Source organism: Corvus moneduloides, chromosome 4, assembly GCF_009650955.1.
Source record: "Corvus moneduloides isolate bCorMon1 chromosome 4, bCorMon1.pri, whole genome shotgun sequence".
NCBI classification, from domain to species: Eukaryota; Metazoa; Chordata; class Aves; order Passeriformes; family Corvidae; genus Corvus; species Corvus moneduloides.
The window spans coordinates 68,966,829-68,994,278 of NC_045479.1; the positions used below are offsets into that span (position 1 = coordinate 68,966,829).

The window sequence follows — 27,450 nt, forward strand, 5'->3', positions numbered from 1 at the left end:
TTTTTTTGGTGACATCTACATGGAACTTGTCTGAAGGAGCAGCAGCAGCGTCCATCTGCTCTGCAATGAGCTGCCTCAGATCTGTCTGTGTTTTCAGTGTTGTACCTGTTAGACATGAAAGTGAACATAATTCAGGCAGGGAAAGAAGTAGCTAAAAGTTTTCCACAACTGAACACAGAAATAATTGCTATTTTGACTACAGTAGCATCACTTGAGAACGGGGATAAATTGACACAAAGACATAAAAGCTTGAACAAACATACAATTGAAGTGAGCTTCTGACTCAAAAGACCAAAAATCGTGAAAGCAGATCAAACATACAAACAAAAAGACTATGGAAACAGAAAGGGTTTTATTTTTCTCACCAATTATCTGAAGAACTTGTTGAGGGCAGAGACCTTACCTGACTTCCTGTTATTCCTGCAGTCTAAACTGTGCCTAGAGAACAGCTGCTTTAAGAGATGTTGAAAATGCTGATTCCTTAAAGGGGTTGCAAGTGTGAAGGAGAATCAGAAACAGTGTTGTGATATCTGGGAAGCAATAGTTTTTCTAGCCTTCCCCTCTAACATAACTCTTAAGAGACGTCTTTTAAATTTTTTTTTAAAAGGCAAGTATTTGAGATAATACCTCAGTACAGCCAGAACCTGAACAGGAATGTGGGCAGTTGATTGCAACATGAGTAGTTAGATAAGGTTGAAAGAGTAGAGGCACTTCTTTTCCCCGTAACATTTTTATACTTGTGTCAGGCTTATATCATTTGAATTTAAACAAAAATAACTTGAAAGCCCAAACCAACTTATTTCCTGGATGTTTTGTGGACCTATCATAGTTGGGGTGGACCTAAACATCATGAAGTTATACTTCTGCTAATGCAAGGCTTTGGGATCCTGGATTAAAGAGGTTCAGGAAGTTAAAGAAGCCCACTTTATTACATTGATAGCTGAGAAAGAATGAACAAATTCTGATGGGGAAAAGCTAGAACTAAAATTAGGATTCTGTTGGGACAGTAAGTAGTAATTTTCTTTTATATTTTCTCCCAACATTTTGGATGCAATTGACTTTATAAATACTTAATGGAAGTATTAATAACTTTTCAGTATCCTGCGGAGCTTTAAAATTAAACTTTTACATTGTTACGAGATTGAATCACTAGCCATGTGAATATCCTTCCTGTCTTTATTAATCCCTGGATTTGAAGTTGGAGGTAAGGGGGCTGTCCTTTACAATAAAACTAAATTCTTCCTTGTATTCAGCTTTGAAGAGAAAGCAATAGCCACACACGTACATTTTTCTGCTTTAACCTTTCCAGTCTGGATCTTCCACTCCAAAGCTTTATGAGAGAGTTGAAGTAGTCTCATTAAAAAATTTAAAAACACACAGCTAACTATTAACTTTGCAGTATAATCAGAGACACTTTCCAAAATGTAAAACTGAGCTGTAAAAATAATTGCGAAAAGTCTTATCATTGGAGCTAACAAAATACAGATTTTTTACCGTGTCGTGCCAAAGTGCCTTGAAATTCTGTGCACTAAGATGGCTGATTCCAAGTTGTTGTTTGGTTCCCAAATTTGAGAAGTTGATAGCAACTGTTGCATATTTTTATAGACAGAAGGGCAATCTCTAAGGTAGTAGCTGTACTTGCTAGACTACTTAATGTAACTACTTATTTTGAGAAGATGGGGTTTGTTTTGGTTTGATTCTCATTCTATCACCTTGTTACTGAAATATTCTTGTCAGTAATAAAATTTGAGCAAATAGATCTTCAGAAGAAATCCTGATGTTAAGTTACCTGGTAATTCAGGTGAAAATATGCCAAGGAGGAGAATTGTGGCAAGGATTTCTAGCTTTTAATGTCTAGAATTAAAGCTTATTCCCATTTCTGCTCCTGCAGTGTCACTCTTGCATGCACTTCTTTTTGTTCCTTTTTAACTTTGTGCCTTTTAAGAAGGGATGGTTTGTGTGATCATCAGCAAACAGAAGCTAATTATGTTTAGGGCAAGTCTGGGTAAAGAAGATAATTTCAGAGACAACTAACTTTTAAGTAGCTTGCAGCAGAAATTATTTGCCTGATTACTGAGTATGAAGACAAATTGAAGTTGGTTTTTTTTTTTTTTTTTAACCTGCCCAATGTATAAAGAAGAAACTTCTAGAAATCTTGTCCTCTTAACTTCCTCCTACGAAATACATTTCTTCCATAGTGCTGAAAATAAGAGTTTCTGCTTGGTTTTTGGTTGGCAGGTTTTTTGGATGTCTTAAATGAACTGGTGTTACTCTTTGCTGTTCTCAGATGACTGAATAAAAAGTTCATAATGCTCTGTTAAACTTTTTCTTGTTATTTTGAGAAAAACATAAATAACTTTAAATGCATTCATTTTGGCGATATTAAAATTTTCTAATTCCTTTTCAGCAAAAGCACCTTGAAATTGAAAGGACTACAAAATGGCTTAAGATGTTGAAAAGCTGGGAAAAATACAAGAATAGTGAAAAGGTAAAATTCCGCATGCCTTTGTCATTGGCTGTCGCTTCTGAAAGAATGTATACCCTGAAATTAGATTGCCTGTGTTTGATAGCTGAAAGAAACCCAAACCCCACACTGAAAGAATAAGGTTTTTTGTTCTTCCAAAATGCAATAATACCTAATAACCCAAGAGGAATTACCCAAAAAAATTGGTGCTCAAAAGAGAGGAATTTTGTTCAGTGTGTTCATGTGTGCAAAATAATCTGTAGACAGAGTGGGTTATGTCAGGTGTGCCATTAAGTGCTAAGTACTTTTACTTGTTTTAAAAGCTAGGTAGGGACTTCCATGTGAACAGTTTATTTGCTGGAATTGTAGTCTTGGTCATCTTAAAATTACGGAAGAATTTTGGCTGGAAAAACCCTTCTGGAGAGGCTGTATTCCCAACACTGGGTTCTGGGGGGGGTTTCATAGCTGGTCTTGTGGCTGATCGGTGGATAATGCACAGAATCCCAAATTCAGATTCCTTCTTCTCTTCAACACAGCTTAAGACTTGCATTTTCTTTTGGGGGTACTTTTGATGCTGCTGATCCACCTGTACTGTGCAGAGGAGCAAGGACAGCTGTTACACATCCCAGGTTCCTGCCTGGATGACTGGCCTGGAATGTCACCTTACTGGCCTTCTGCTTAAGTAAATGATCTGTGTAAAGTTGAGACCTTTGAAGAGAGATATTGAGACCAGAATACTTGTTAGCCTGCTGAGCAGAGAGCTGAGATGCTACAAGGAAAGTAGAGGGAGAAATTTACTTGGCATGTCCCCTGCTCATCCTGTCTGCTCACTACCTGCATTTTTTAGACTGGTGGCTGTATCTTGCACTTTGCTTTTGTTAAAAACCAAAGCCAGTGGTTGATCTCTTTCAGGGTATAGCTCAGAATCTAGAAAGTCCACTTCCTCGAAATATGATGTGAATGCATGAAAAATAATTATTTGTTCTCAAAGTTTTTCTTACTATCCTACTTTCTGTCCTGCCATTTTCTCTGGGAGGAGAAACCAGGGGTCTTAACACTTGTGACTTTGATTTCTTAATGTGGCTGTAAGGAGATTTTAAGATCAAATATGTTCCCAAGTCAAAGGGACAATAAAAAAACCTCTGTAACAGCTACTTTGCAAAGAGAGTGTTAAATATGACCTTTCAGGTAACACAATAACCACGTGTCATCTAAGCAGCAGTGGTTGTACTCTTCAGCCATTGGTGACATCAGTCCATGAGACACTGACTTAAATAAATAAGCCTCCCTTCACCAGGCATGCAGAAGATGTAGCAGATCAGCTGAGCAGAAAGAGTTTCAGTTCATGTAACAAATTATACACTGAACTATAAATAGTGGCTGAAATAATTCAATATGTTCATAAAGGGATGAACTTTGCTTGAGGCTAGGAAAAATTTTCACTCATTGTTGAACTCTGGTGGAGCACATGAGATTTAAAAAACAAGGGTGTTTTCCTTATTCTCTCTCACATCTTATGTGGTAAGTGAACCAGAACATACAGAATAAAGAATCAGCTGCCTCCTCCTCCTGAGCATCCAGTGGAATGCAGACATTATTTGTCACTTCTCTTTATGGAAAACCTGCCCATGTTCTTAAAGACAGTTTTTATCTGGAAGTGTGTTGGAAGAATGCACCAGCTTTCCATGCTCACATTCTTGAAGCATGGAAGGAGTAGTTGCAGGAACAGTTCATGACTCTTGTGTTCTGTCTTCACTTGACTGGATAAAGTGGTTAATGCTAGAAGAACAAATGGCTAAAGAAAATGAACAGTCTGTGTGTTACAAGACTCACTTCACCTGACACTGCCATGATTTCTGTGCAGTCAGGCTGCTCCTGAAATCAGTATTCTTTAGAAACAGCACTGAAGGGAACATTGCAGCAACAACAACAGTAATAATGTTGTAGGATTATAGATTATAATTGTAGTGATGGCTTGGTTTTGGAAAATGGCATATTTGAGATACGCTTGTGCTCTTAGATAGGAAGGGAGACTCAGAGAAAGTGATGGTCTCAGGTATACAACAGGTATGTACAAAATACAGGGCTTTGGACAGGCTGTTTGTGTGAGCCTTCATAATATACAGCTAAGGGAACTTTGCCTTGAAGGAATCTGTTCATACTGTACACATACTGTAAATGAATCCATATATTTGATTCCATTATCCCAAACTGTCAAATGTTTAATTGAAAACTACAGTTTTCATTCAGTACTCTTGCAGGCCTGCCTATAGGCTGCTTCTCAACTTTTTTCTTCTGTCATAACTTCACAAAGAGAATTAATGAGAAAACATTAACACACTGGTGGTGTGTGTGTGCATTTGAGATGCTTCAGTTTACATCTTCTCCTGATCTTCACTGTTGAAGAATATCTCAAGAAAGAGATGAAGCCTCTGGGAACTTCACACTGTTTTCCGGTTAGAATGCTTGTGCTTAAACCTTCTAAAAAAGAGGGGGTGGGGAATAGAGATTAGGAATGTATACCATGAGGAACTGGGAAAAGATGGAAGAATTGTCATATTGAGACCAGAAATATGCCAGGCTCTGCCATGTTTGAGTAATAGTTTAGAGGTAATGAAACACGCTATAATAAAGTGAGCCCATGTACAGCTCTATAACAATGTAGAATCACAGAATGATAGAATGGTCTGAGATGGAAGGGACCTTAATGATCATTGAGTTCCAGCCACCTGCCATACACAAAGGACACCTTCCACTAGACTCTGTTCCTCAGAGCCCCATCCAGCCTGGCCTTGAACGCTTCCAGGGATGGGGCAGCCACAGCTTCTCTGGGCAACCTGTGCCAGGGTCTCACCACCCTCACAGGGAAGAATTTCTTCCTTACATAGGATGCCCTTGATGTCCCTGGCCAGATTTAGTCTCACCAGGGTTTTAGCTCTCTAACCTGCTTCCTGGCGGCTTGAATGGTCTCTCTGTATTCCTCCAAACTGCCTGTCCTTGCTTCCCCCCTGTAGGCTTCCTTTTTCTGTTTGAGATTGTCCAGGAGCTCCTGTTCATTCATAAAGGCCTCCTGATGCTTTTGTCTGACTTGCTCTTTGTGTATAAAACTCCTTGATTCCTGTGTGGTTATTTAGGCATCTCTTTCAGTGGAGTTGTCATGGTTCTTACAGATACCACTCTGAAGTGTGTAACTGCCCTTGTGTCTTTGCATGATTGATATTTGTCAAAACAAAGCTTTCATCTCCCCATCAGTTATTTCTTATGCAGGAAGTGGCACAGAGCAGCAAAGTTTGTGTTTCAGTGTGGTCCTTCTCTACTTTATGCTTTTATTTCCTATTTGTATTCTACTGCTTAGTGGTTCAGGGTACAATCAACCATCCACAGATAGTAAATCTTTCCTGGCTTAGTATGATCATAACTTTCAGGAAAGATTAAATAAAACTGTTACATGCTGTATTCCCATTTGAGTATTTCCACCAAAGTATTTCTGTCTTTCCCTGTTTGCCTTCATCTATCTGTGATTGAAGTTGCATAAATTGAAGGGGAAAGGAAGAAGAGAAACAATCAGGGTGGCTGCCATTTCCAGCTGTTCTGGCTGTGTTCACACACAGTATAATAATCAAGTCTCCAGGTCGTTTGGAATCTGAACACAGAGCCTTAATGAAGAACCCTCTTTGCATTCCTGAGATTTTTGAATGAGATGGAACAACTCCTCTATTTGCACTTTTTCTTGTTTTATGCAACCCACAGAAGCTGAAGAACCTCTAAAGGCAGCAGGCTTTATAAATATATTTTCTTTTCATTATAAATATACTTTCTTGTGAGACTTCAGATTTTAATTCTTACGCTTCTCATCACTGATTCTTTTTGAGGTGGCAGAGTCCCTCTGCTACTTGTGCAGCTCTTCCTGACGCAGCTGAGAAAGTTTTATTTTCAAGAAAACCAGCTTTATATCTTGCAGGAGCAATGATGCCAGTTGCCACTCTTCAGGCCAGTGCTGTGTGACAGTGGCCTCATTTCTTGTCCAGAAACCAGTTGGGTTATGAGGTGGAGATATTGGGGCTGGACAAAGGGAGGGGAGGTTGTATGTTTTCCAGGTGTTTTTTGCATGTTGGACATTATGGACCTCATTGAGACTATACTAATTTTTTTTTTTGTCTTCTTGCTTTACAAGGGTTTTAGTTAATTCTGTATATTCAGTGTATTTAGAGGTCCAATTTGTTTTTGCATGAGAAGCTCCTTTGAATTCCTGGATGATAGGGCCTCATTTAGTGTCAGTTTCTCCTACCTACTTCAGGATCAACAATATTACTAATAATTGCAAGAGTTTGACTGCTGTCCTTGGCTGAATATCAGCTTAGATGTGATACAGAACTTAAACCTGTATTTTTATGTATATTTATATATTTTGTTTTGAGCTATTACCTTAAGGAAGCTTTAATTTTAAATAATTTGTTAAAAATTAACTCAGTATTTCATCTTCCCTGAAGCAGATGAAAAAAGTAACCTCCTGAATTTTCTATTTTCTGTTTTAATTATTAATTCAGAGATAGCAGAAAAGTAGATCAGAGCTCTGCAAGTGTATAGACCCAACCAGCATTTCTCAGCAGATTTTTAACCCGGTATTACATAAGGATATAAAAGACAGCAGAGGGCACTAGAATGGTACTTATGGTAAAGACATTCAGCTAGCTAATAATCAGTTTGTTCATTTATCTTTTCTTTAACTGTTTGGTGACTGAATGATTATCAGAAATTAATTTTGCAGTGAAGTGTGTGTGGGTTCCCTCCCACAGTCCCCAAGATGCAGCACAGCCGTGTCGTTTTCGCAAAGCTGCAGCATTGCACAGGGTCACTGAAAGGTTGGGGTTGGAAGGGGCCTCTGAGGTCACCTGGTCCAGCCTCCTGCTCGAGCAGGGCCACCTCCAGCTGCCCAGGACCATGTCCTGATGGCTTTTGAGTATGTCCAAGGTTGGAGACACCACAGCCTGACAGGATGACCTGTGCCAGTGCTCCATCACCCTCAGAGTGAAAAAATCTTTCCTGAAGTTCAGAGGGAATCTCCAGTGTTTCAGTTTATGCCCGTTCCCTCTGGTTGTGTCACTGGGTACCACTGAACAGAGCCTGGCTCTGTCCTTTTTGCACCCTTCCTTCATCGTTATGCAAAAGACAAATTGATAAGATCCCCCTGAGCCTTCTCTGCTCCTGGCTGAACAGTCCCAGCCCTCTCAGCCTCTCCTCATGGCAGAGATGGTCTCATCATCTCTGTAGCCCTTTGCAGTGTGTCCATGTCCGTCTCGTGTTGAGGAGCCCACAACTGGACTCACCAGTGCTGAGTACAGGGAAAGGATCACCTCCCTCAACATGCTGGGAATACTTTTGTCTGATGCAGCCCAGGATACCATTGGTCATCTTTGCTTCAAGGGCACTGCACTGGCTGCTGCTCAACTTGGTGTCCACCAGGACTCCCAGGTCCTTTTCTTCTGAGCTGCTTTCCAGCTGGTGACCCCTAGAATGTTCTGGTGTCTGGGGCTGTTCCTTCCCAGGTGCAGGACTTTGAACCTCTCCTTGTTGAACTCTGTGGGGCTCCTGGCAGCCCATTTCTTCAGCTTGTTGACATCACTCTGGATGGCAGCACAACCCTCTTGGTGTATCAGCCACTCCTCTTAGTTTTCCATTGTGTATGAAATTTTTCACACTTGTTTCCATGTTCTTCTTTGTGCAGTGGAACCTGTGCCATGACTGAGTGACATTTCTCTCCTCTGTATCAGATAGTGAAAGTTTTCGGTCTAGTGTTCTGCTGAGTCTGTAGGCAGGATCTAGTAATGACTTGGGATGACTGAGAACTTTCCTCTGCCTCAATAAAAGAATAGTTGGAACAGCAGAGTCAGCTGAACACAGATCTAAAATAGTTTGCAAGAAGCTGTGAATGTTATTTGGGTTTATTCTGTCAGGTGGTGCCTCTCTGTCCTTTCTGCTCTTTTAAAAGTTATATTTGCAACTCATTTTTCAAACTTTTCTGTGAAAAGCACTTCCATAGTTCTGCGTCTCAGTTTTTACTTCCTCCTTTAAGGGCTCTTCTAGCATTTGGCTGTTTCAATCTAGGCAGTGCAGGAGATGGGAAAATTGTAAATGCCAAGGACTCCTCTGAAACTGGAGGTTCTTCTCCTTCAGTTTTATTTTCCAAAAAGCCCCTGAACATCTTCACACTTTGGATGGATGGTTTGAATTGTTTTAATTCTGTTTGAATAAGAAGCTATTATTATAAAAGCTTATTTCTGGCCTTTTGTATCCACCTGACCTTCTCTCAAAATACTAATTTATTCAACAGTAGTCTTGAGAGTTTATTCTTCAACCAGTTGTCTTCATTAATAATCTTTTGCTCTTGGAGACATTTGCAAATGAGTTAAAAAATTATAATTAGCTGAAAAAAGTGTTTGTTGTGAAGGTGCTCTGTTGCTATACATGGGTCTGAGGAATAAATAGTACTACCCATCACTGAGGACATAGATCACTGCGTTTTTTTCCCCTAGTTTTCCTCCAGATTTCCAGAAAAGATCCTGCAAATTTGGCTCATTTTGCTTTCCAGTAGACAGGCTAATCTCTTCCTAGGATGACTCCACTGCAGTTGGGGATGTCTGGCTTTCAAAAGACTTGAATTATTTCCCACAAACAGTTACCCTTGTGTCTGGGTTGACACACACTGGAATTCTGTGACCTGAGCTCAGGGTATCCATCTGTAGAGAAGGCTGCTTTGGAGCTCTGTATGTTCTTCTTCACCTTCACAGAAGAAACTGCACTGGCCCAGCTGTGCTCGCACTACAAGTGTTGCTGCTTTAGCATTCTTAGTATTAAGGCAGCAAATTTTTCTTTATGAAGCACAACATTTTTTTTTGTGGACAGTCTTCAGGATGGCTGCTGTATTTTATACAAGTTTATAATTTTCATTTGAAAAAGGAGCAAGGGAAGAAACTCATAACCTTACTTGTGCAAGAGTTACAGATTCTGCAATCCAGACACAAATCCTTGCTGGAATTAAAGACACCTTTAAAGAGCCAATATATTCCAAATGGCAGGAGGTTTGGAAATATACTGCAAAGAGGGGTTCATTAATTTTCCAAAACTGGAGATGTGAAATACGTGAAAAGAAGAAAAATCCTGTCTTTGAGGAGGACATTGCTTTTGAAATATTTCTTACTGCAAGCATAACTTTTTTATAAAAATGTTTAAAGGAAGTGGTAGCTTTTTCAACTGAGATTTTTAAGGTCTGACTTTCATTGTAGGATAAACACTAAGGAAAAATTGGAGAGCAATTGTGTGTGGTTTGTTCTCTTTTGAATCTAATTGTCTCCCTGTGTAATCATTAAAATAATGGTAAAAACATAACTTCAGAAGGATTCATTTTCTTTGCCAGGGTTGCCTTTTTTATTTCCCTTGTCTTAGGTATGTCTCCAAAAGATGGTAACACCTTTTTGTGTTTTTTGTTGGTTTTTTTTGGAAATGTTTTAATATGCATGTAGGAGACTGATTATTAGTTTAGAAATAGAGTCTGAGATCTGTTAGCTTTAGAAATGGCACATTCTGATTTTTTGTGATCTCACAGTTTGTCTCCTTGCATAACATACATTTCAGCACTCTGTTGCAGTTTTACAAGAATTCAAAAATCAGTTCTGCATTTGGTTTTTTACTGATAATTTTTAAAGCTTTGTGATTTTGCTGCTTGCCTTTTGCTATTTCTATTTATAGACCATAATTACAGTGAGTTATTTGTGGCTTACCCTGAAATAGTGTTGCTAGGAATCTGATTTTTGGGATCTAAATCACAAAATTTGCTCGGCAAAGGTGATACAATTTTGACAGACCTTCCTACATGCAAAAGTCCTGACTTGAAAACGCCACCTGGGAAGGTTTGGCCTCTGTATCCATTTTGTCCCTGTGCCTCTGGATTCCGTCAAGAGGTCCCAAATGGCGTTGCTGGACATGTTCCTCAAAACACATTGGAACACTTCGTCACCAGCAGGTCATCCCTTTCTTAGGGCAGTTGGTGTAATTGCATTTTTCTCTTTAGCATGTTGTGCATCACTATTCCTTTTATTCAGAGCATTGTGAATTGTGCTGCATTTTTATCTTCTTTTCTCTTTTTGCAGTTTCATAGGAGAATTTATAAAGGGATCCCACTGCAGTTCAGAGGGCAAGTCTGGTCTTTGCTGCTTGATGTTCCTAAGATGAAAGAAGAAATGAAAGACTTCTATAATGTGAGTTTGTAGAATTTCTACTTAATTAAAAAATACCAGATACTAAAACTACAGGCTTTATTAAGCCTTTGCTGTTATGCAGTGTTAAAAAAATAAATTAGAAATTACATTGCACTCTATTGCTTGTTTCAGCTAGGAAAAAGGCTGTGTATTCAAAAGCTGAGCTGAGTGTGAATAGATGAGGAATCTTATGGAAGAAGATTGGTGTTGGGATTGGTGGTATCTAAATTTTGGTGTCTGTTACCTTCCTCATATTTCTCACTCTTTAGTCTAACAGGCTGCTCTTTCAGACTATTATATTTTTTGTAAATTCCTCAGTAAGAGTAGTGGGAGATCCAAAGTAAAACAGAGTTAATGCTGATTAATGTCGTTGCAGGGAAGAATGCCAAGTAAAACTAGAAGCATTTAAAAATAGGTGAAATAATCTTCAGAAATTGTTAGTGTCATCTAATGCTCAATACAAAACAAAGACGTGTTTGTAGTTCAGATACAGAAGTAGAAAGAGTTTCTTCCACCACTATCTGATTTATTTGCGATATACTCATCTTGCTGCTCTCTATTTTCCTGTTTCCTGAAATTATATTAACACTGCTCACTGCAAATGTCACAAACTGCACACCCTAAATTTAGAAGAATAATACACATTTGTTGTAGGTCAAATACCTTCTTTCAGTTCTCTTTGCAGGGGAAAGACCAGTTCTTAACCTTCTGTCCTTCCTGTTTCTCAAATTTTCGGTACCTTTCTGTTCTCTCACACGTGAAGCTGCCACGACTGCAAGGGCTCAGGGTGCTTCTTTTCCTATATTCCATCAAACCATAGGTGTTTAAAAACCAGAAATTTTCCTTTTGCTGCCTTTCTGGTCTGTCTGGGGGGGACAGATCATTCTGGGTGTTTACTTTAAATTATATTGAAAGGTGCACATAGCTGAGATGTGGTTAGTGTTATGTTGGTTCAATGACTTACAAGTAATTCCTCATGTGCCTAAAGCTTCTGGTTGTGTTCAAACAGACTTGATGCATGTTACTGTTCCCTGTTTGATCCCTTTGTTATTACTCTTTTTGTCTTTACTCTTCTTTTTTTGTAACCAGAGTCTGTAGAGTTTTGCCTTTTGTGGTATTCTCTGATAGTCAGAAGTAATGTTCTGAAAATACCATATTGAATCCAGAGGCTTGCAAACTCAACTTTTACGGACAGAAGTGAGAATAAATGAATGAGTGTCAAGAGAAAATCATTTTAAGTGCAAAAAATAAGGTGTCAGTCTAAACCTGTGCAGGCTTCATAAGTATTCAGTTACAAAAATGGATTTAATTATAAAACACTAAAGCAAGTGCTAAAGTAGACGTACTCTACAGCTAAATTAGATTAGAACAGAAAAACAGAGGAAATTACTATAGAAATGTCCATTATCTGTACTTAGGTAATAAATGGCAGCTATGTAGCTGTTACTTCTGCTAGAGAAAACGACAGGAAAAGTATGAAAACCACACTAAATCACTTGCTTAAAGTCTAGTCTAGAGCACTTGGCATCTCAGGTTCTTGTTCCTGAGTAGCAAAATTAATTTTCTGTCTTTCTCTAGTGCTGTGCGTGCTTGAGAAATGGCAATAAGAAATTCGAAATGCTGAAACAACCTTAAATATGGGCAGTGAAAAATTGTGTTATGGGATTGGTCTTTCTACATCTTTTCTCTGTGGCTGCTTCTGAGTCACAGAATTTGTACATGTATAAGCTTATTTTGGGAGTTAAAACCGTTAATCTCATGAGTTGCTATTCTGTATTGTTTTAAATCGTGTGATGGCAATTACTTTAATATAGCTGTACAGTCAAGCAGATTTCTGCTATTTTAGAGTTCACAACTTTAAACTTAAATTCTGTTCTTTACTGTGTTCCCAGAAATTGAAGTGTCAAGCACGAGGGTCGTCGCCAGATATCCGGCAAATTGACCTTGATGTAAACCGGACGTACAGAGACCACATCATGTTTCGGGACAGATACGGTGTAAAGTAAGTAAACTTTCACCTTCCCAGAGATTTTAGACTTTCTTTGGATTTCGTGTTCTTCTTCTCCCAGTGTCTGATTCAGAACCAAATAAAGCAGTATTTTTGTATGTGAGCATTTAATTATTTAGAACTGTAGGCCGTAATGCTTTTGAATTTCTTCAGAATGTTTTGTTATTTTTTGCTGCCACTAGATGAGGAATATTAGGCAGCTGTCATCTTTAAAAATGCTTAATAGTGAAAAAAGTGGGGATACAAACATCAGTATTGTTGCTTGTTTGCAGCATCAGCACCCTGCTGAGAAGAAGAGGGTATTTTTCCCCTTCTGTTTCTGTATTAGTTCAGGTTTTAATCTCCTTTTCTTGCCAAGGCAGATTTTATGGTAGTCTGCTGTTCTCAAAAAGCAGTACTCAGAGCTGTGGACTTCGATGTGATAATAAAAGTAACATTTTCTTCCATTGTTATTCTAGATGTTTTGTGGAAAAATTCTAAATCGGGGAATTTCTGTGATGGCTGTAAGGAAGGAGCACAGAGCGGAGATTCCCAAGCTGAGACTATTCATGCAGCCAGTGCAGTTCAGATCCATTTGTGCAGGGCTGTCAGTGCCTGTGCTGCTCGGGCCTCTCTTTGTTCAGTGCACACATTTTAGATGTCAGCAGAAGCTCGTTGCCTCATCAGTTTGGGGTTAACACAAACAGAGCCATCTCCCGTCCCTGTGGCTGTTGTAACCATGCCCTCAGAGTCCACAGGAAAGCCTTTGGCTGCCTAAAGCAATTTCACACTTGGAATAGATCTCAGAATTACTGTACATATATTATGCATTTCCAGCAATGCCTCAATGAAAAATTCAGAAATCATTTCACATAGCAGTGAAATAAAGTCCCCTGGGTAAGTCAATAGCTTGTTTGACTTTTAAGCAGACTGTATGTCTTTGAAGGGTCATTCTTTTACAGGTCTTTAGTGCTACCATCAAGTGTAAATAATACTAAAATCACCATTACTCTGTGTATGTAACTGTGAATGAGATAGAGCTCCTATGCTCAGTTTCATATGGTCATCTGAGGGTACAGGAGGTTCCTATGTACATTGGGGACCTGTTAGTTTGTCCTTGTAAAATGAGGCTCAGCTTAATGGCTAGTACCTTCTTTGGTTACTGAAGAATGGCTAAACTTCAATTCTGCAAGAGGGTAAACCAAAATGCCATAATGTAGATGTTTGGTAAAATTCTCCAAGTATAAATCCTCTTCCCAAAAGAAAATAAGCAGCTTCTGGTTTATGCTGTTTTTTAGCCTGCTAGTACATCTTTCCATTCATTGATTAGTAACAGGAAGAAAATTTCTCTGGATAGAAAAAGGACAATGTGAAAAACTCAGCTTGTAGATGAAAGTAGGTGTTCAGGTATCCAGATTCTCTCCTGAACAGGTGACAAAAAGTAGCTGTGAGTTTAAAAGTTGATTATGAGAGCTCTCCACCATTACTTTCATATACCACTTGGAAAGATCAGAGTTGTGCTGGTTGGTTTGTTGTTGTTTGGGGTTTTTTGTCTGGCTACCTTCACAGGTTAGACTGTTTTACAGAAAGCGAAGGACCTCTACAAAGCTCTTGGTAATTCTGAAGTATCCAGAGATCAACAGAGGGCTGAGCACAAGATGCTGAGCCAGAGTTAATATTGTTTGTCTTCAGTTCGACAGTAGCAGTCACTAGAGCAGACTCTAATTTTGGTGCCAAGATTAAGACACCTTTGTGGCTGCTTTGTGTATTTCACATCTTCACTTCTACATCTCTGTTTGGAATCAGTAACAGCTGTTAGTGTTCTGCAAGCACAGAAATCAGGTTTAGGGCGTTTAAATTTTGGCATTCACAATAAATCAGTGTTTGAAATGTCACCCATGCAATGATTCACTTTACCTGTCTGTAAAAATGATGATGTGCCATCACTCTCTTCTAAAGTATTATTGATACTTTTTGAAACATTTCAACATGTAAAACATCTTAAAGGTGCTAATTATGAAATTGGCTTGAAATCAGAAGCACTTACCATTGTGAAGTGTGGTTTATCCTGGTCTTTAGTGCTAGACAGGTTAAATTGGGAAAACGTGTTTCCAAAATCCAGTTCACTACTTCTATGTTTTTCTGTTTTTACAAAAGATAATACTATAATTTTTTTCATTTTGTGCTCTTATTTCTTCAGGCAACAATCTTTGTTCCATGTTTTAGCTGCATATTCCATATATAATACGGTAAGTTGTGTTCCTTCACAGTTAAATCTGGTTCTCTGAATGTGCTGTAAGATAACTTGCATTGCTTTTTCCCTAAAAAACCAACAGACATTTCAGAGACCTTTGGAGGTACACAGAAATAAATGATTTGTTGATGTGTTTTGAGCTGAAGTTAAAATGAAGCATCTCAGGAGTTTTATTGGACAGACTGAACTGTGCTTACAATTTGGCTGAAGCCAAGGATTGTGTCTAATTAAAATAATGAATTTGTGTTGTGCTGGAGTGTTATGTGACTGATATTTTCCCCCATTATTTTATCTGCCTCCCTTTCATTTGAATGATGGGGAGGAAAATACTGCAGAAAGATGCATGTTGGAGTCCACAGGTGTGTTTCATAACCTGAAAGGTTCTAAAAATTTGAAATTAGTTTAAAAGGTTGCATCTTCTTTACATAAGCCCTTTGTCTTGGCTGCAGTCCTGGATGGGGATTTATTAGAGTGGGCTTTCCAGACTATTTCATAAGGGTTAGAAGCTTATGTATTTTGCAATGTCTTTTGGCTGTATGCTAAAAATAGAAAAAAAAGAAACGCCATCGTGTCCACGTTTAACTGTGGTTTTAATGCACTGTCCCCTCATTCCTTGGGCCCATTTTGAGCATTTCTGTGTATCTTCCATTTTGTATCCATCAGCAACTCTCTAGAAGTCAATATAAAATATATTAGCTTTAGAAGAGGAAAGAGAAATTAAGCAGTTATTTGAATTAAATACTGGTTTGTTTGGATTTTTTCAAAATCCAAACCTTTCTGTCTGGCCTTTTATGCCTTCTATAAAACACTGGACTTGTATTTTCAAGTTGCATAAATAATTATGTTTCAAATCAATCATTAAACTGTAATGATGAGAATATTATAGTGAAGTTTTTATTTCGCACTTCTGTTGTTGTATTTTTCCTCTTAATGTGTAGCAGTTCTAATGCTTTGGTTTTATCCCTAGAGCAAAGTTGTGCTAAGAATTTGGAAACCTGAAAAAACTTACTCAACAATTAAGTAATTTTCCATACATATACTTTATTGATGGGGTTATCTGAACAGCTGAATGATAGTGACAGCTGGTTCCTGCCATAAAATTCAAAATTAATAGCAGAGGAAGTACTCAAGTTCAGTTTTGGAGCAATAAATTTTTTCTTTGGGTTTATTAGAGTTGCTTGCTATTGGGCTGCTAAACTTGAGCAAGTTTATAGTTACAGGTCACTCTTGAAAAATCCTGCGGTTATCAGATGGTGCCCTGACTGTAAACCAGAACAAAGCCAGATACTCTCACCCTCCACAGAACCCCCCAAATCACAGCTAAATGAGAAACGCATCCATTGGACAATAAGATGATACAGTAACTTGAAAATATTAGTATTGACAAAGGATTTTGTTCATCAGTAGTGAGTTCTAATGAGCAATCAATACTTCCAAGTTATTTTTCAGTTGGAGGGTTGTGCATCATCCCTTCTACCTGCCAATATTTTTAATGTTTAAATATGAAGTGTGTTTGGTGGGAAGCTTTGCCATCAGGACAGGCATCATCTTTCCTCCAGTACCCCAAGGAAAAGCTAAAAGCTTATGGCTATGAGGCTTTTGTTTCCAGCATTTTAATATTTCCACTGTATGGTTTTCAGGAAGTTGGATACTGTCAGGGAATGAGCCAGATCACAGCTTTGCTCCTGATGTACATGAATGAAGAAGATGCCTTCTGGGCCTTGGTGAAACTTCTCTCTGGTCCAAAGCACGCTATGCATGGTATGGAGTTTCATGTCAGTATATTTAGGTTTCAGCCTGTCCTATTTAAGCTGTAAATTATTTGAAAATGGAACTATGCTGTTCTGATTGGTCAAAAATAAGACATAATGGGAGTTTTATACTTGAGGGAGGTATTGCATGTTACTGGAGCTCTCATCCGTAAGAGTAAGTAATGGTTTTTATATGTGGTATCTTTCAAATAGTTCTTAATGAAAATCAGATGGTTTCCTCTTCTCTTATTCTCTCAGGGAATGTAACCAATTGAAAGCTGGTTATGTAGACATCTATATAGTAATAAAATAGTAGTGGAAACCTAATAGAGAATGTGTTAAATAATATTGCAGCTGTGCTATCATTTGGCAGGACAGGAATCTGCAGTAAAAAATGGACTTGTGTCTAGGCATGAACTTCAGGCTTCTCAGTTTTATCTCTGCCTCACACAGAATTTCCTGCTCTCTTGGTAATGTTGTTCTTATGTTATTGGTAGTTCTCTCTTTCCATGCCAGATTTATTATGATCTATGCATATTACATGGCTGTTGGTATGGAGCAAGCCCAGGAATTCCAAAACCTTTGTGATGTTACAGTTGTGGTGATTCACAAAAGCTGTGGTTCTTGGAAGGCTGCAAAAGTAAATGCCATCCAGAACTTGGGGTTTTAGCAAATTTCCAGCAAGCTCTAGCTGCTTTTCCCTGCTGAAGAATTTCTCATTCTGTGATATCTTCCTTCCCAGGCTTTTCAGTGTTCCTGAATGTTCTCCACCCCCAAAACAAAGGGATGGTTTGTTAGTTTGCTGTTTACAGTTCTGCAAAGCTATCAGCACTGGGGAAGGAAAAAAAGTGTTATCTGATATCAGTGTCATAAATGAAATTTTGAATTCGTCAAATGTCAAAATATTTTCTTAGAGCTTTACACAATAAACACAGACTAAAAGCATCTTGCAAAAAATCTATAGATTTCATAATAATCCAAACCTGTGCAACTGCAACAGTGTAGAATATTGAGCTTCTCAAAGCTCACAGAAAATTCTAGGTGTTTTGGGGGAAGTAAGTCAAAATCAGCTCCCTATTTACCAAATCGTGTGCATGGTAAACAAAGATGTGATGAACAAGAGGGTGAACACAGGCAGATTTGTTGCTTGAGATATTGCAAACCTCTCTCTTCCCCTCCTTCATTCCTATCACACACCTGCCAAGTGACTTGAGAGGGAAGGAGGGAGCTTTGAGTTAGCCCAAGGCTTGATGAGCTCCTCCACAGGGCATATGAACCATCATGCCACAGCTTTATTATACACATTGAAACTGTCTTGGCAGCTCCTGTTAGGCAAGTTTGCATTTATAGATATGCTGATAAAACTTTAATTATAACTCATGTGTTGCCAATTTATCATTTATTAAATGTTGCCAACTAGTCTAAGGTTCTGCCTTCAACATGTTGGACCAGATAATCTCCAGAAGTCCCATGCAACCTGGATTTCCTGTGATTCTTAGAATGTATCTGTTTTAAATCAGTTTATGTCACTGTGCAGCTGTAAATATCACTGCAGATTGTGGAAAGAAAACTTTAAAACTGATTTAACTGATGTCATATTACAGTTTGCGCTTTCTGTGTTCTTTAGAGAAACTAGCTTAAAGCACTGTTGGTCAACTCTTTAAAGCTTAAGTAATTTCAATTCCAATTTGCCAATATCTGTGAAGAAAAACTTTTCTAATTGCACTTGATGCCACAGACCATCAGATGGTTCTTTGAAATGGGCATCTCCCTATGGAAATCATGGGAGTGGGCTGAGTAATTCAATTAGAATCATATTGGCAAGATTAGGATGGTTGAAAGCTCCTCCCCACAGACAAGGTTTTTCATGTGTTTTTCACTTTTACCTGTGATATGGCAACCTGGAATACTTTTTGGGTGCAGCCCATTAGCCAGACTAATTTCTAATATAACACCACTTGAAATCAAGAGATGAATTTGGTCTCTGGGGTATTTCATATTGTATGTGAAGTCTCTAAATGATAAAAATACAGACACCTGACCCTGAAAATTACCTGGTTTTTTTGGAAGCTCTTTCCATTGATCTTTTCTACAGTCTTAGAAATTCAGCATAACGAGTTGGTGTATATAAACGTGAAAGAGCAACCTTCCATGGAAAAAGAACCTTTATTGTTACTGTTGATGTCTAATTAGCTTTGATGTAGTCATTCACTGTTTACAGTAAGAAAGAAACCAAATGCCTTGCCTGTGTTATTGAAATTTCCTAATATGCAACCTGACATTTAAGTATTGTAGAATTTGCATTTGTATCTATAAAATACTAAACCTGTGTGATTCTGAGGTAGTAAATCTTGTGTTTTAGTGACTGTGCACTGAGTTACACAATTGGTAACTAGAAAGACTTTGCTTTTGGGTTTGGAACTTCTTTAGTAATTTTTTTTTTAAGTGGTATGGCTGCTATGGATCTATACTTGTTCTTCCAGTTTTCATACTGCTTAAAAGATATTTGGGTTTTTTTAATAGCCTTTTTCATCCTAAGAATAGGGAACTGCCGTACTAGATCTATATAACCCAGTGTCTGTCTGTGATTCTTGCCTTGTGTTATGTGTTTGCTCTGGGCCATTTTTTAACTCTGCTGATACCTCAGTTGGAAGGGGATCTTGGAGCTTTCCTTTTCCATGTATGATCACTAAACCTATTAGATAGGGTTTTTTATGCCCATTGTTTCAGTTGTATGAATTTACAGTCTTTACTTATATAATCATGATGTCTTGCTGGAATATCCCTCTTGTCTTTTTTTTATGGTCTTTTCTTCAATGCAGACAGTTCTACTAGATACCTATGCTGTTTGCCCTTCTATCATGAATTTTCTGGGCTATAATTTCAATTTTAGTGGGTGTGGGTTGTGATTCTTTGTTTTGTTTTCTTTTAAAGAATAATTATAAATACGGTTTTCACATGATCTTATATTGGGTTGGCTAATGTAGCACTGATGGATCTGCTGTCACTTGTCATTCTGGTCTGATAATAGTCACTAAGTCACACATCTAGTAATAGTCACTACTATTGATTGTAGCTATTTAGGCAGGAGGATGTGCATATCTGTATGGAAACATCAAAATATTGTTATGAATATCTGTTCAGATTTAGTGGTCTTATAGAAGGATAATGTTCTTGGAGTCTTAATGCCTTTTTTAATGTAATTTTTATAGTACAAATGCTTGTTAAATGGTCAACTTCTTTTCTTAGGTTTTTTTATTCCTGGTTTTCCAAAACTGTTGAGGTTTCAGGAACATCATGACAAAATACTGAAGAAGTTTTTGTCCAAACTTAAGCAGCATTTGGTAAGTATTTATTTCACTATACAAGCAACGCTGCTTTACAGCTTTCTGCCTTGTTTCAGTTCAGGTGAACCCACTAGATCAAGAATACTCAAACCTCAGGAAAAAATGAAAAGCTTTAAGAAGCAAATATGCTGTTGTTTTCATTATAGACAAAGTTATGGTGCACCTTGGCAGAATTATGATAAAATTGGATCCTAAGAGTGAGTAGTTTGGATGTCTGTCTCACTCTGGACCTCTGAGTTAAGGACAGTGTGTGGTTCTTCTATTTGGCCTTGTGTGAGCTGCTGTAAGCGAGCTGATGCTAGAACATTTTATCAAGGGCTTTTTGTGTGTTTAGCTTTGTGGTTCATCTCTGGACAGAGGTGGCTTTTATGAACAACCAGTTTTAATCTCTGTTTAAAAAAGAGCCTTTATAAGAGGGGTTAGTGGTTCTTTTAAAATACTTCTATTTTCATGAAGCTAAATGTAGAGTTTTATCTTTTCTAATACTCTTAAATAGAAAATAATATGCCTTTTTTTTTTTTTTTCCTAATATTGGCTATATTTATTCTAAGATGTAAATTATTTTTCTCATGGGAGAAAAATGTCCTTCCAGTAGTCATTAAGAATTTCCTTTCACACTACATTGGTACTGCCAGAATTCATCTCCAGTTCTTAAAAGGTAGTGTTAGAGATGCTCACTTGCAACATCTTTTTCCTCATCTCTTTGTGTGTCACTAAAATGAGTCAATGTTAACTCCTGAAAGACAAAAGTAAAGCCTGCACATAAACCAAAGGGATTTGGCCCGTTGCTTATTCAGTGTTTGTCTAACTAAGTTCTTAAATTTGGTCCATAATTTTTGGAAAAGCTGAATCTGGCAAGCATAGAATATAATGTTTTCCCACAGTTAAATTCAGGATTTCTTAACTTCTCAGCTTTTCCTTCAAGTTTTCCTCTAACTGTGCAAAGGACTTTGAAGAGCTCCATGAAGCAGCAGAGAAGCTTTACCAATCTTTGAATGGGTGTCATACCACGTGGATTATCAGTGCTCTAAGGGAAATTAGGCCCCTTAATTCAGTAATAAAATTCCATATCAGCCTACATCCTGTTTTTGAGGCCCAGTGGTCAAAGAATTTGGTTGTTTTACAATCATTTCTGGTGCATATATATTTTTGTAACAAAGTCCTTTCAGCCTTTGGCATAAATTGGCAGCCTTGCTACAGAGAGATGAAAGACTTAATGGACCTAGTGCCTGAACTTGGGTTGCTCCAGAATATTGATTTATTTTCTTGAGAGAGGATTTTATCCTCTGCTACCTCTGTCCCAAGAACATGATAAAAGTCTAGGATGTATTAATACTTCTGCATTTCCAAGTGCATGTTCTTCAGGTGGTGAAATTGATGAAGAAAAGCTATAAAAACCAGAATTGCATCTGTTGGATTGAAGTAACAATGTCTTATATAGTTTAATTAATTCTTTATTGACTATTGCCTACATTGGCCTCACGGGGAAAATGTTTTTTCATGGACAGTTCAATTCATTACTTGAATTTTTGAAAATATTTTTCAACTTCTTTGTTGTGTTGTTTGCAGGACTCCCAGGATATGCCCACCAGCTTTTACACAACCAAGTGGTTTTTCCAGTGTTTTCTTGATCGTGTGAGTATGTTTTTCTTTCTGTTGCAGTTTTTAATTGTGACTTGGGGCAGACTGTTTTCACAGCATTGCCTGATTCTGTCATTGCAGACTCCCTTTACATTAAGCCTCAGGATATGGGATATCTACATACTTGAAGGAGAGCGGATTCTCACTGCTATGTCTTACACAATTCTGAAACTGCACAGAAGTAAGAAATTCCTCAAACATTTGAAACCTAAACAGACGTTCAGCTAGTTTTGATCTGATTTTGTGTAGTTTGACCTTAATGTGTGAACATCTTAGTTTCCCATTTGCCTTATGCTGCTTCTGAGGGATATTTTTCATTCCTTACCCACAAAAAGTTAAAAATCTTTGCTTTATTAATGTATGTATGTTGTGGATCGGCCTTGGCTGGATCCAGCTGCCCACCAAGCTGCTCTATCCCTCCACTCCTCCAGCAGGATTGGGGTAAGGAGAAAGCAAGATGGACCTTTCTAGACACCAGTGTGCAGCACAGTACTGTGAGGGCAGCTGTGGGGAAAATTAATTCCATCTCAGCTGGGTCCAATGCAGTGTGATTGTCAAAGAAAAGTATTTATTAGTGTCAAAAAGTTATTTGGACCTGAAGTGAGTTGTACTGCTGACTAAACAGTGGCGTGAAGTGTGGTAGTTCCATGGTCTGGAAATGGCTTGTTAGCCCTCACAGGATTTAAATTAATTAAAAAAGCACACAAAGAATCCAGAGTGTGCCACTAAATGCTGAAAATCTACCAGCAAATACCTCAGCAACGAGGAATCACCAGTCTATGTGGTGATACCATTGTTCGTCCAAGAATGTAATTAAAATCCAGAATTTCTCTAGTCTGCCTGTGTGACCTTCTCCTTCATCTCTTGACTTCAGGTGAGGTGTAAAAATCGAGATTTTGGATAGAACTGTCTAAAGCATCTATGCTTGGTTCACCAAAGTGACTTAGCATCCTAAGTTCCAAAGGACCCAAAAAGCTTCTGAAGGTGGATGTTGGCTTCTAAATAGACTTGAGCATTTCTATGGATGATAACTTGTAGCTCGAGTTTGAGACACTCTTCCTGTGGGATTTTGGTTTTCTGAGTGAAGTCATTTGACTCTCTGTAAATGCAGAGAGGTCTTCATGGGGCCTGCAGAATCAATGTTGTAATTTCCTTGCTAGTTTATCCTTCTTGAACTGTGGTGATGCTACCTCACTGTCTCACTGGGGTGTTCCCATGAGCTTGTTTACAAACTGCTTTGAAAAATGGAAAAGGTTACTTTTTACATTACTGCACTTGAGAAAGCTAAACATTTAGAAGCAAATCATTAGGCTTAGCATTTTGGTTTTTCTTTATTTGCAAATAGACGTCTACCTGGAAGTTTTTTGTTATTCTCCACTCTTTTAATGGGAAGGCCTGAGGAAAAAGTCTGAGTGTGGATTTGCTTGCTTAGCAAGTACACAGCAACTTCCTCCATGATCAAACACAGAGAACCTCACGGCAACAGAGGAGATGAGAAGCTGGCAGAAGACAGATTCTGATTTGTTTTCCAGTTTCTTGTCTACCCTCAAAAATGTGGATGGTATAGCTATCCAGTCAAAGTGTCATTGTGGAATACATGCCAAGAGCATTTTTATTACAGCACCAAAACATTTTTTTGTGATTTCCATATTAAAATCATACATTCTGAAACTTTGGATGACATACAAATGATGAAAAAAGTGACATAGGTATGCAGTTACAGCCTTGCAATCCACATGACCTTACTGCTGTAAGAGAAAGAAAAATAGTCTGATAACTGTAAAATGACTTTCAAAATGTGACCTGAATTTTCAGAGAGCCTGAAGCAACAGTTCTGAAGTGAGCTGCCATCATCATTTCATTGGGAGTTAATTCAGTTCTGAATGAGGGTACTGTAAACAGTGATTTTTAAAATGTTTTTCTGCTTTTCAGAGCTCCTAATAAGAGAGATGATGTATATTGTACTGATCTACAGCAGTGTTTGTAAGTTGAGGATGCAGGCTGACAAATAAAGACCTGAAGCTGTTGGAGATGAGAAGGCCGAAGGAGGATGACTTGTAGTTAGTTTTCTGCAGATGCCCCGTTTTGGAAAGCACTGTTCTAAGTAGAGAATAACGTGTAGAAAGGATTTCCATGGTGACTTGCAAGTGAATTTTTAATGTATTTTTAGATCTCTGGTTGTAGAAATCTGTTATCTGCCTAATTAACAAGTGTTTTTCATTCTGCTTTGAAAACAAAAGCACCTAATGACTAAAGTACATTTTTGAGTGTTCATTATCAAGATATCTTAATGTATTATGTACTGTTTTCTCCTTATATAGAGCATCTGATGAAATTACAAATGGAAGAGCTTGTAGAATTTCTGCAGGAGTCTTTAGCCAAGGATTTCTTCTATGAAGATGACTTTGTAATAGAGCAGCTCCAAAATTCTATATCAGAATTGAAACGAGCAAAGCTGGATTTACCAGTAGCTGGTAAGAAACTTGCACATATGCAGAGTTAGATATTTGCAACTCTTCACACATTGTTAGTTTTTTAAATGTTAATTCATGCTGTTGAAAACTGTGCAAATATTTTCCTCTTCATCACTGCATACATTTGGGGAGTTTTTACCCAAAAATATTTTACAGTGTAAAATCAGCACTTTTCCTTTCATGAATTTCCTCTTCTTTTGGTGTTTTGTTTACTGGTTTTAAGCTAATAGCAAAGCACTTTGAAAAATACCATGTTCTGGTAATTTTATTAACTTGAATTTATAAAACCTTTCAGATACAGGATTAAATACCAAGGTTTCAAAGTGTCTGAAACACTACATTGTCTGAGAATCCAGACTGTTTTGTAGATTGATTAGATATGGACCAAACTTCAGGTCAAATAGCTTCTTCTGTTAGTCAAATCCAGATTTTTAATTTCTTGTAAGAGATAGACCTTCTGGGTGTTTAATTGAATAGTTTTCTTTGTTTCTTCTTAGTGTTTGTACTTTTTGGTTACAGATAAGAGATGGTTGTTTCATGTGGCCCTACTTATGAAATGTATGGGATCTCTTCTTCCTCTTAAGATTCTATTCTCTTTTCTATCCCTATCTCCACAGTCTTTAATTAGAATTTTTCTTGTGATTACTCAGAGCCCTTTTACTTTATCCTTGCTAACTGTAGGAAAGTATGTGACAAAATGTTTTTTTAAAAATTACAAACATGGCAGAATTTACCTTGAATTAACTTAATAAAGCTGCTATGGTTAGCTTTCAGAAGTTAAGAAGTGTCAGAATAAAGATTGCCTGTGTAGCATTGTTGTGATAATTTATTCTTTCATTAATGAACTTAATTTTTCTGTTTCTGTAGATATTATTTATTGCACACAGTATTGGGCTGTGTCAGAACTACTCATCACAAGTAAATACCTGTTTCATCTGGTTCTTAGCAGATCTGTTCCTATGGAGTACAAACACTTTCCGTATATTTGTTTCTTCTTTTGGTTCTTGTCAGCGTTTCCATTTCTCTTGCTCCATATTCCTGTGTTTTACCCTCTTCCTGAATTTCTGTACAATCTGTCCAGCAGAATTTCTTCCAGCCACAGTAGGTGTCTTTCACCTTTTAATCAGTTGCTTCCCCTTTCTCACCACAGCATTCCTGTTCTACCTTCTCTCCATCTTTTTTTCCCCAAGCTAAGTTTCAATCTTGACTTTCTCTTCAGAAGAAGTTGCTCTTTGTCACTGCTCTTCAGCCACGTGCTGTCTCAGGCATCTTGTCACAGTGGTGACAAATATGAGCAGCTGTGTCCTTTAACATCAGCTCCACACCACCACGTTACATAGATCACAGGAGTCCTGTCTCTTAAATCTTAAATACAGAGTTCTCCATGGTTGTGTTTCAGCAGTGAGGGGGTTATCCCAACAACTTCAGTTGTTTGTCGATGCGTAGACTTTTTTATGGATGTTTTAAAGTAAATTTCATCAGTGAAAAGTTCCACTTGAAACCGTGGTAGGGGAAGAATTGGGAAAGATTTTTGTAGTTTGCTACTTGATAGAGTTAGTTTATCTTCCAGCCCAGAAAATCATGTGCATGTAGGTTGTGTTGAGCTTCTCTGTGGAAAATACAGAATTTACTGGAAATTTTCTTGATTCAGAAGGCAGAAAGTGTGTTCCTAACTTATTTATGTTTTAAGGCCTTTGTTTTGGTAGAACATAAAATGCCTTCAGATGGAAGTTTGTTTGAGAATACTGTGGATTATCACAGAAAATTCAAGGACGATTGAGGTGACGTAAATCACCCACCTTGTGACAGAAAATGTGAGACTCAAGGAGTCTTCTTGTGGCTACCAACAGCAAGGAATGGTGACTGTGTCTTCTTGCCAAGACGCTTTGGCAGTGGGATACAGTTGTTTGATTTCATACTGTGCACACTTAGGTGTAACTTCTGATATGGTGAGCTGACAGGATGCTAATTGTTTTGAGCCACATTGGTTCTTAATTTTGGTAGCTAAAGCAACATTGGTAACAAAATGTCTTTGTGTGTTGGTTTTTTTTCCCCTCAGCATGAATGAGGGAAGTTTAATTTTAAAAAACAGGAAGACGAAAGCCAAAGTAAAGTGTATTTTGATGCTGGAATTGAGCTTTTTCCTTTTTGATTTCAAACTAGCCTGGACAAGCCTTTCTGTGTGGTATGTTTTTGCTAGGGGTAGAAGAGAACATTACTTAACCTTACACAGAATAAAAATAAAATGCCTTCATCCTAATCCTTGGGAATCTAGCTGATTTGTCTGCTCTTATCTCTGCTTGAGTGAGGCTGCCTCATTCGTTCTTCATAGGAACTTCATAAGCCTTTGGTTTTATTTTATTTTTTAAAATTTTCTGCACTCTCTTTATCTTGGTTTTATTAATCACTGTCTTCAAGCAATATTCTTTTACAGGTTCTGAACATTCTCTAGACATTCAGCTTTGCTCATGTGTTGTGGCAGGTTGATCCTGGTAGGATACCGTGTGCTGTCCTCAGCTGGGCAGAGGAGACAAAACAAAACAAGACTTCTGGATCAAGATAAGAATAGGGAGGGATCGATCACTCAGCACTTACCATCCTGGGCAGAACAGACTTGACTTGAGGAAATGAATTGAATTTATCATGAATTAAATCAAAGTAGGATAGTGAGAAATAAAATCTTTAAAAAAACCTTCCCCCACTCTTCCCTTCTTCATGGGTTCAACTTCACTCCCATTTTTTTTTCTACCTCCTCCTCCCCAGCAGCACAGGGAGGGGCAGGGAATTAGAGTTGTGATCAGTTCATCATTTCTGCTGCTTCTTTCTCCCGAGGTGAGGACTCCCTCACACTTCCCTTTCTCCAGCTTGGGGTCCCTCCCACAGGCTGCCAAAACCTGGCCATGTAAACTCCATAGAGATGTCTGGCTCTACTGTCTTTACTACCTTGAGTCTTACTATTTTTCTCCTAATTTAATCTAAAACATATGAAACTATTATATGTGGTACAGACACAAAAAACACTAGCCTGCTCATTTAAGTATTCACTGTAGCCTGAGAAAATAATGTTTATTTTAGTTTTCTCAGCTGAAATCAAAGCACTGCTTCCTGTCTTGTACGTTTTTTATTTTTTTCACTGAGCAAGAATTATACCTTTAAGAACTAAAGTAAAAATGCATGTTAGGAAAAAAGAAAAAAAATCTTCATCTTGCAATTGCATCAGTATCAGTCATCCAGGAATAGCAGTGAGCTAATTAAGCTCAGTGGAATTTTCCATCTG

The 27,450-nt window shown here is 37.9% G+C and overlaps 1 protein-coding gene across 4 annotated transcripts in view; it reads left to right on the forward strand.

The window, feature by feature from the left end:
* USP6NL (USP6 N-terminal like) overlaps positions 1-27,450 on the forward strand; it is a 112,416-nt gene that overhangs the window by 73,794 nt on the left and 11,172 nt on the right. For all 4 annotated transcript variants that reach the window (XM_032105917.1, XM_032105918.1, XM_032105915.1 and 1 more), the window contains 9 exons: positions 2,408-2,488; positions 10,612-10,719; positions 12,612-12,721; positions 14,907-14,955; positions 16,601-16,721; positions 19,961-20,055; positions 21,628-21,693; positions 21,781-21,880; positions 24,021-24,173. In XM_032105917.1, the coding sequence (XP_031961808.1) occupies positions 2,408-2,488; positions 10,612-10,719; positions 12,612-12,721; positions 14,907-14,955; positions 16,601-16,721; positions 19,961-20,055; positions 21,628-21,693; positions 21,781-21,880; positions 24,021-24,173 (883 nt within the window). The remainder of the gene's footprint in view (positions 1-2,407; positions 2,489-10,611; positions 10,720-12,611; positions 12,722-14,906; positions 14,956-16,600; positions 16,722-19,960; positions 20,056-21,627; positions 21,694-21,780; positions 21,881-24,020; positions 24,174-27,450) is intronic.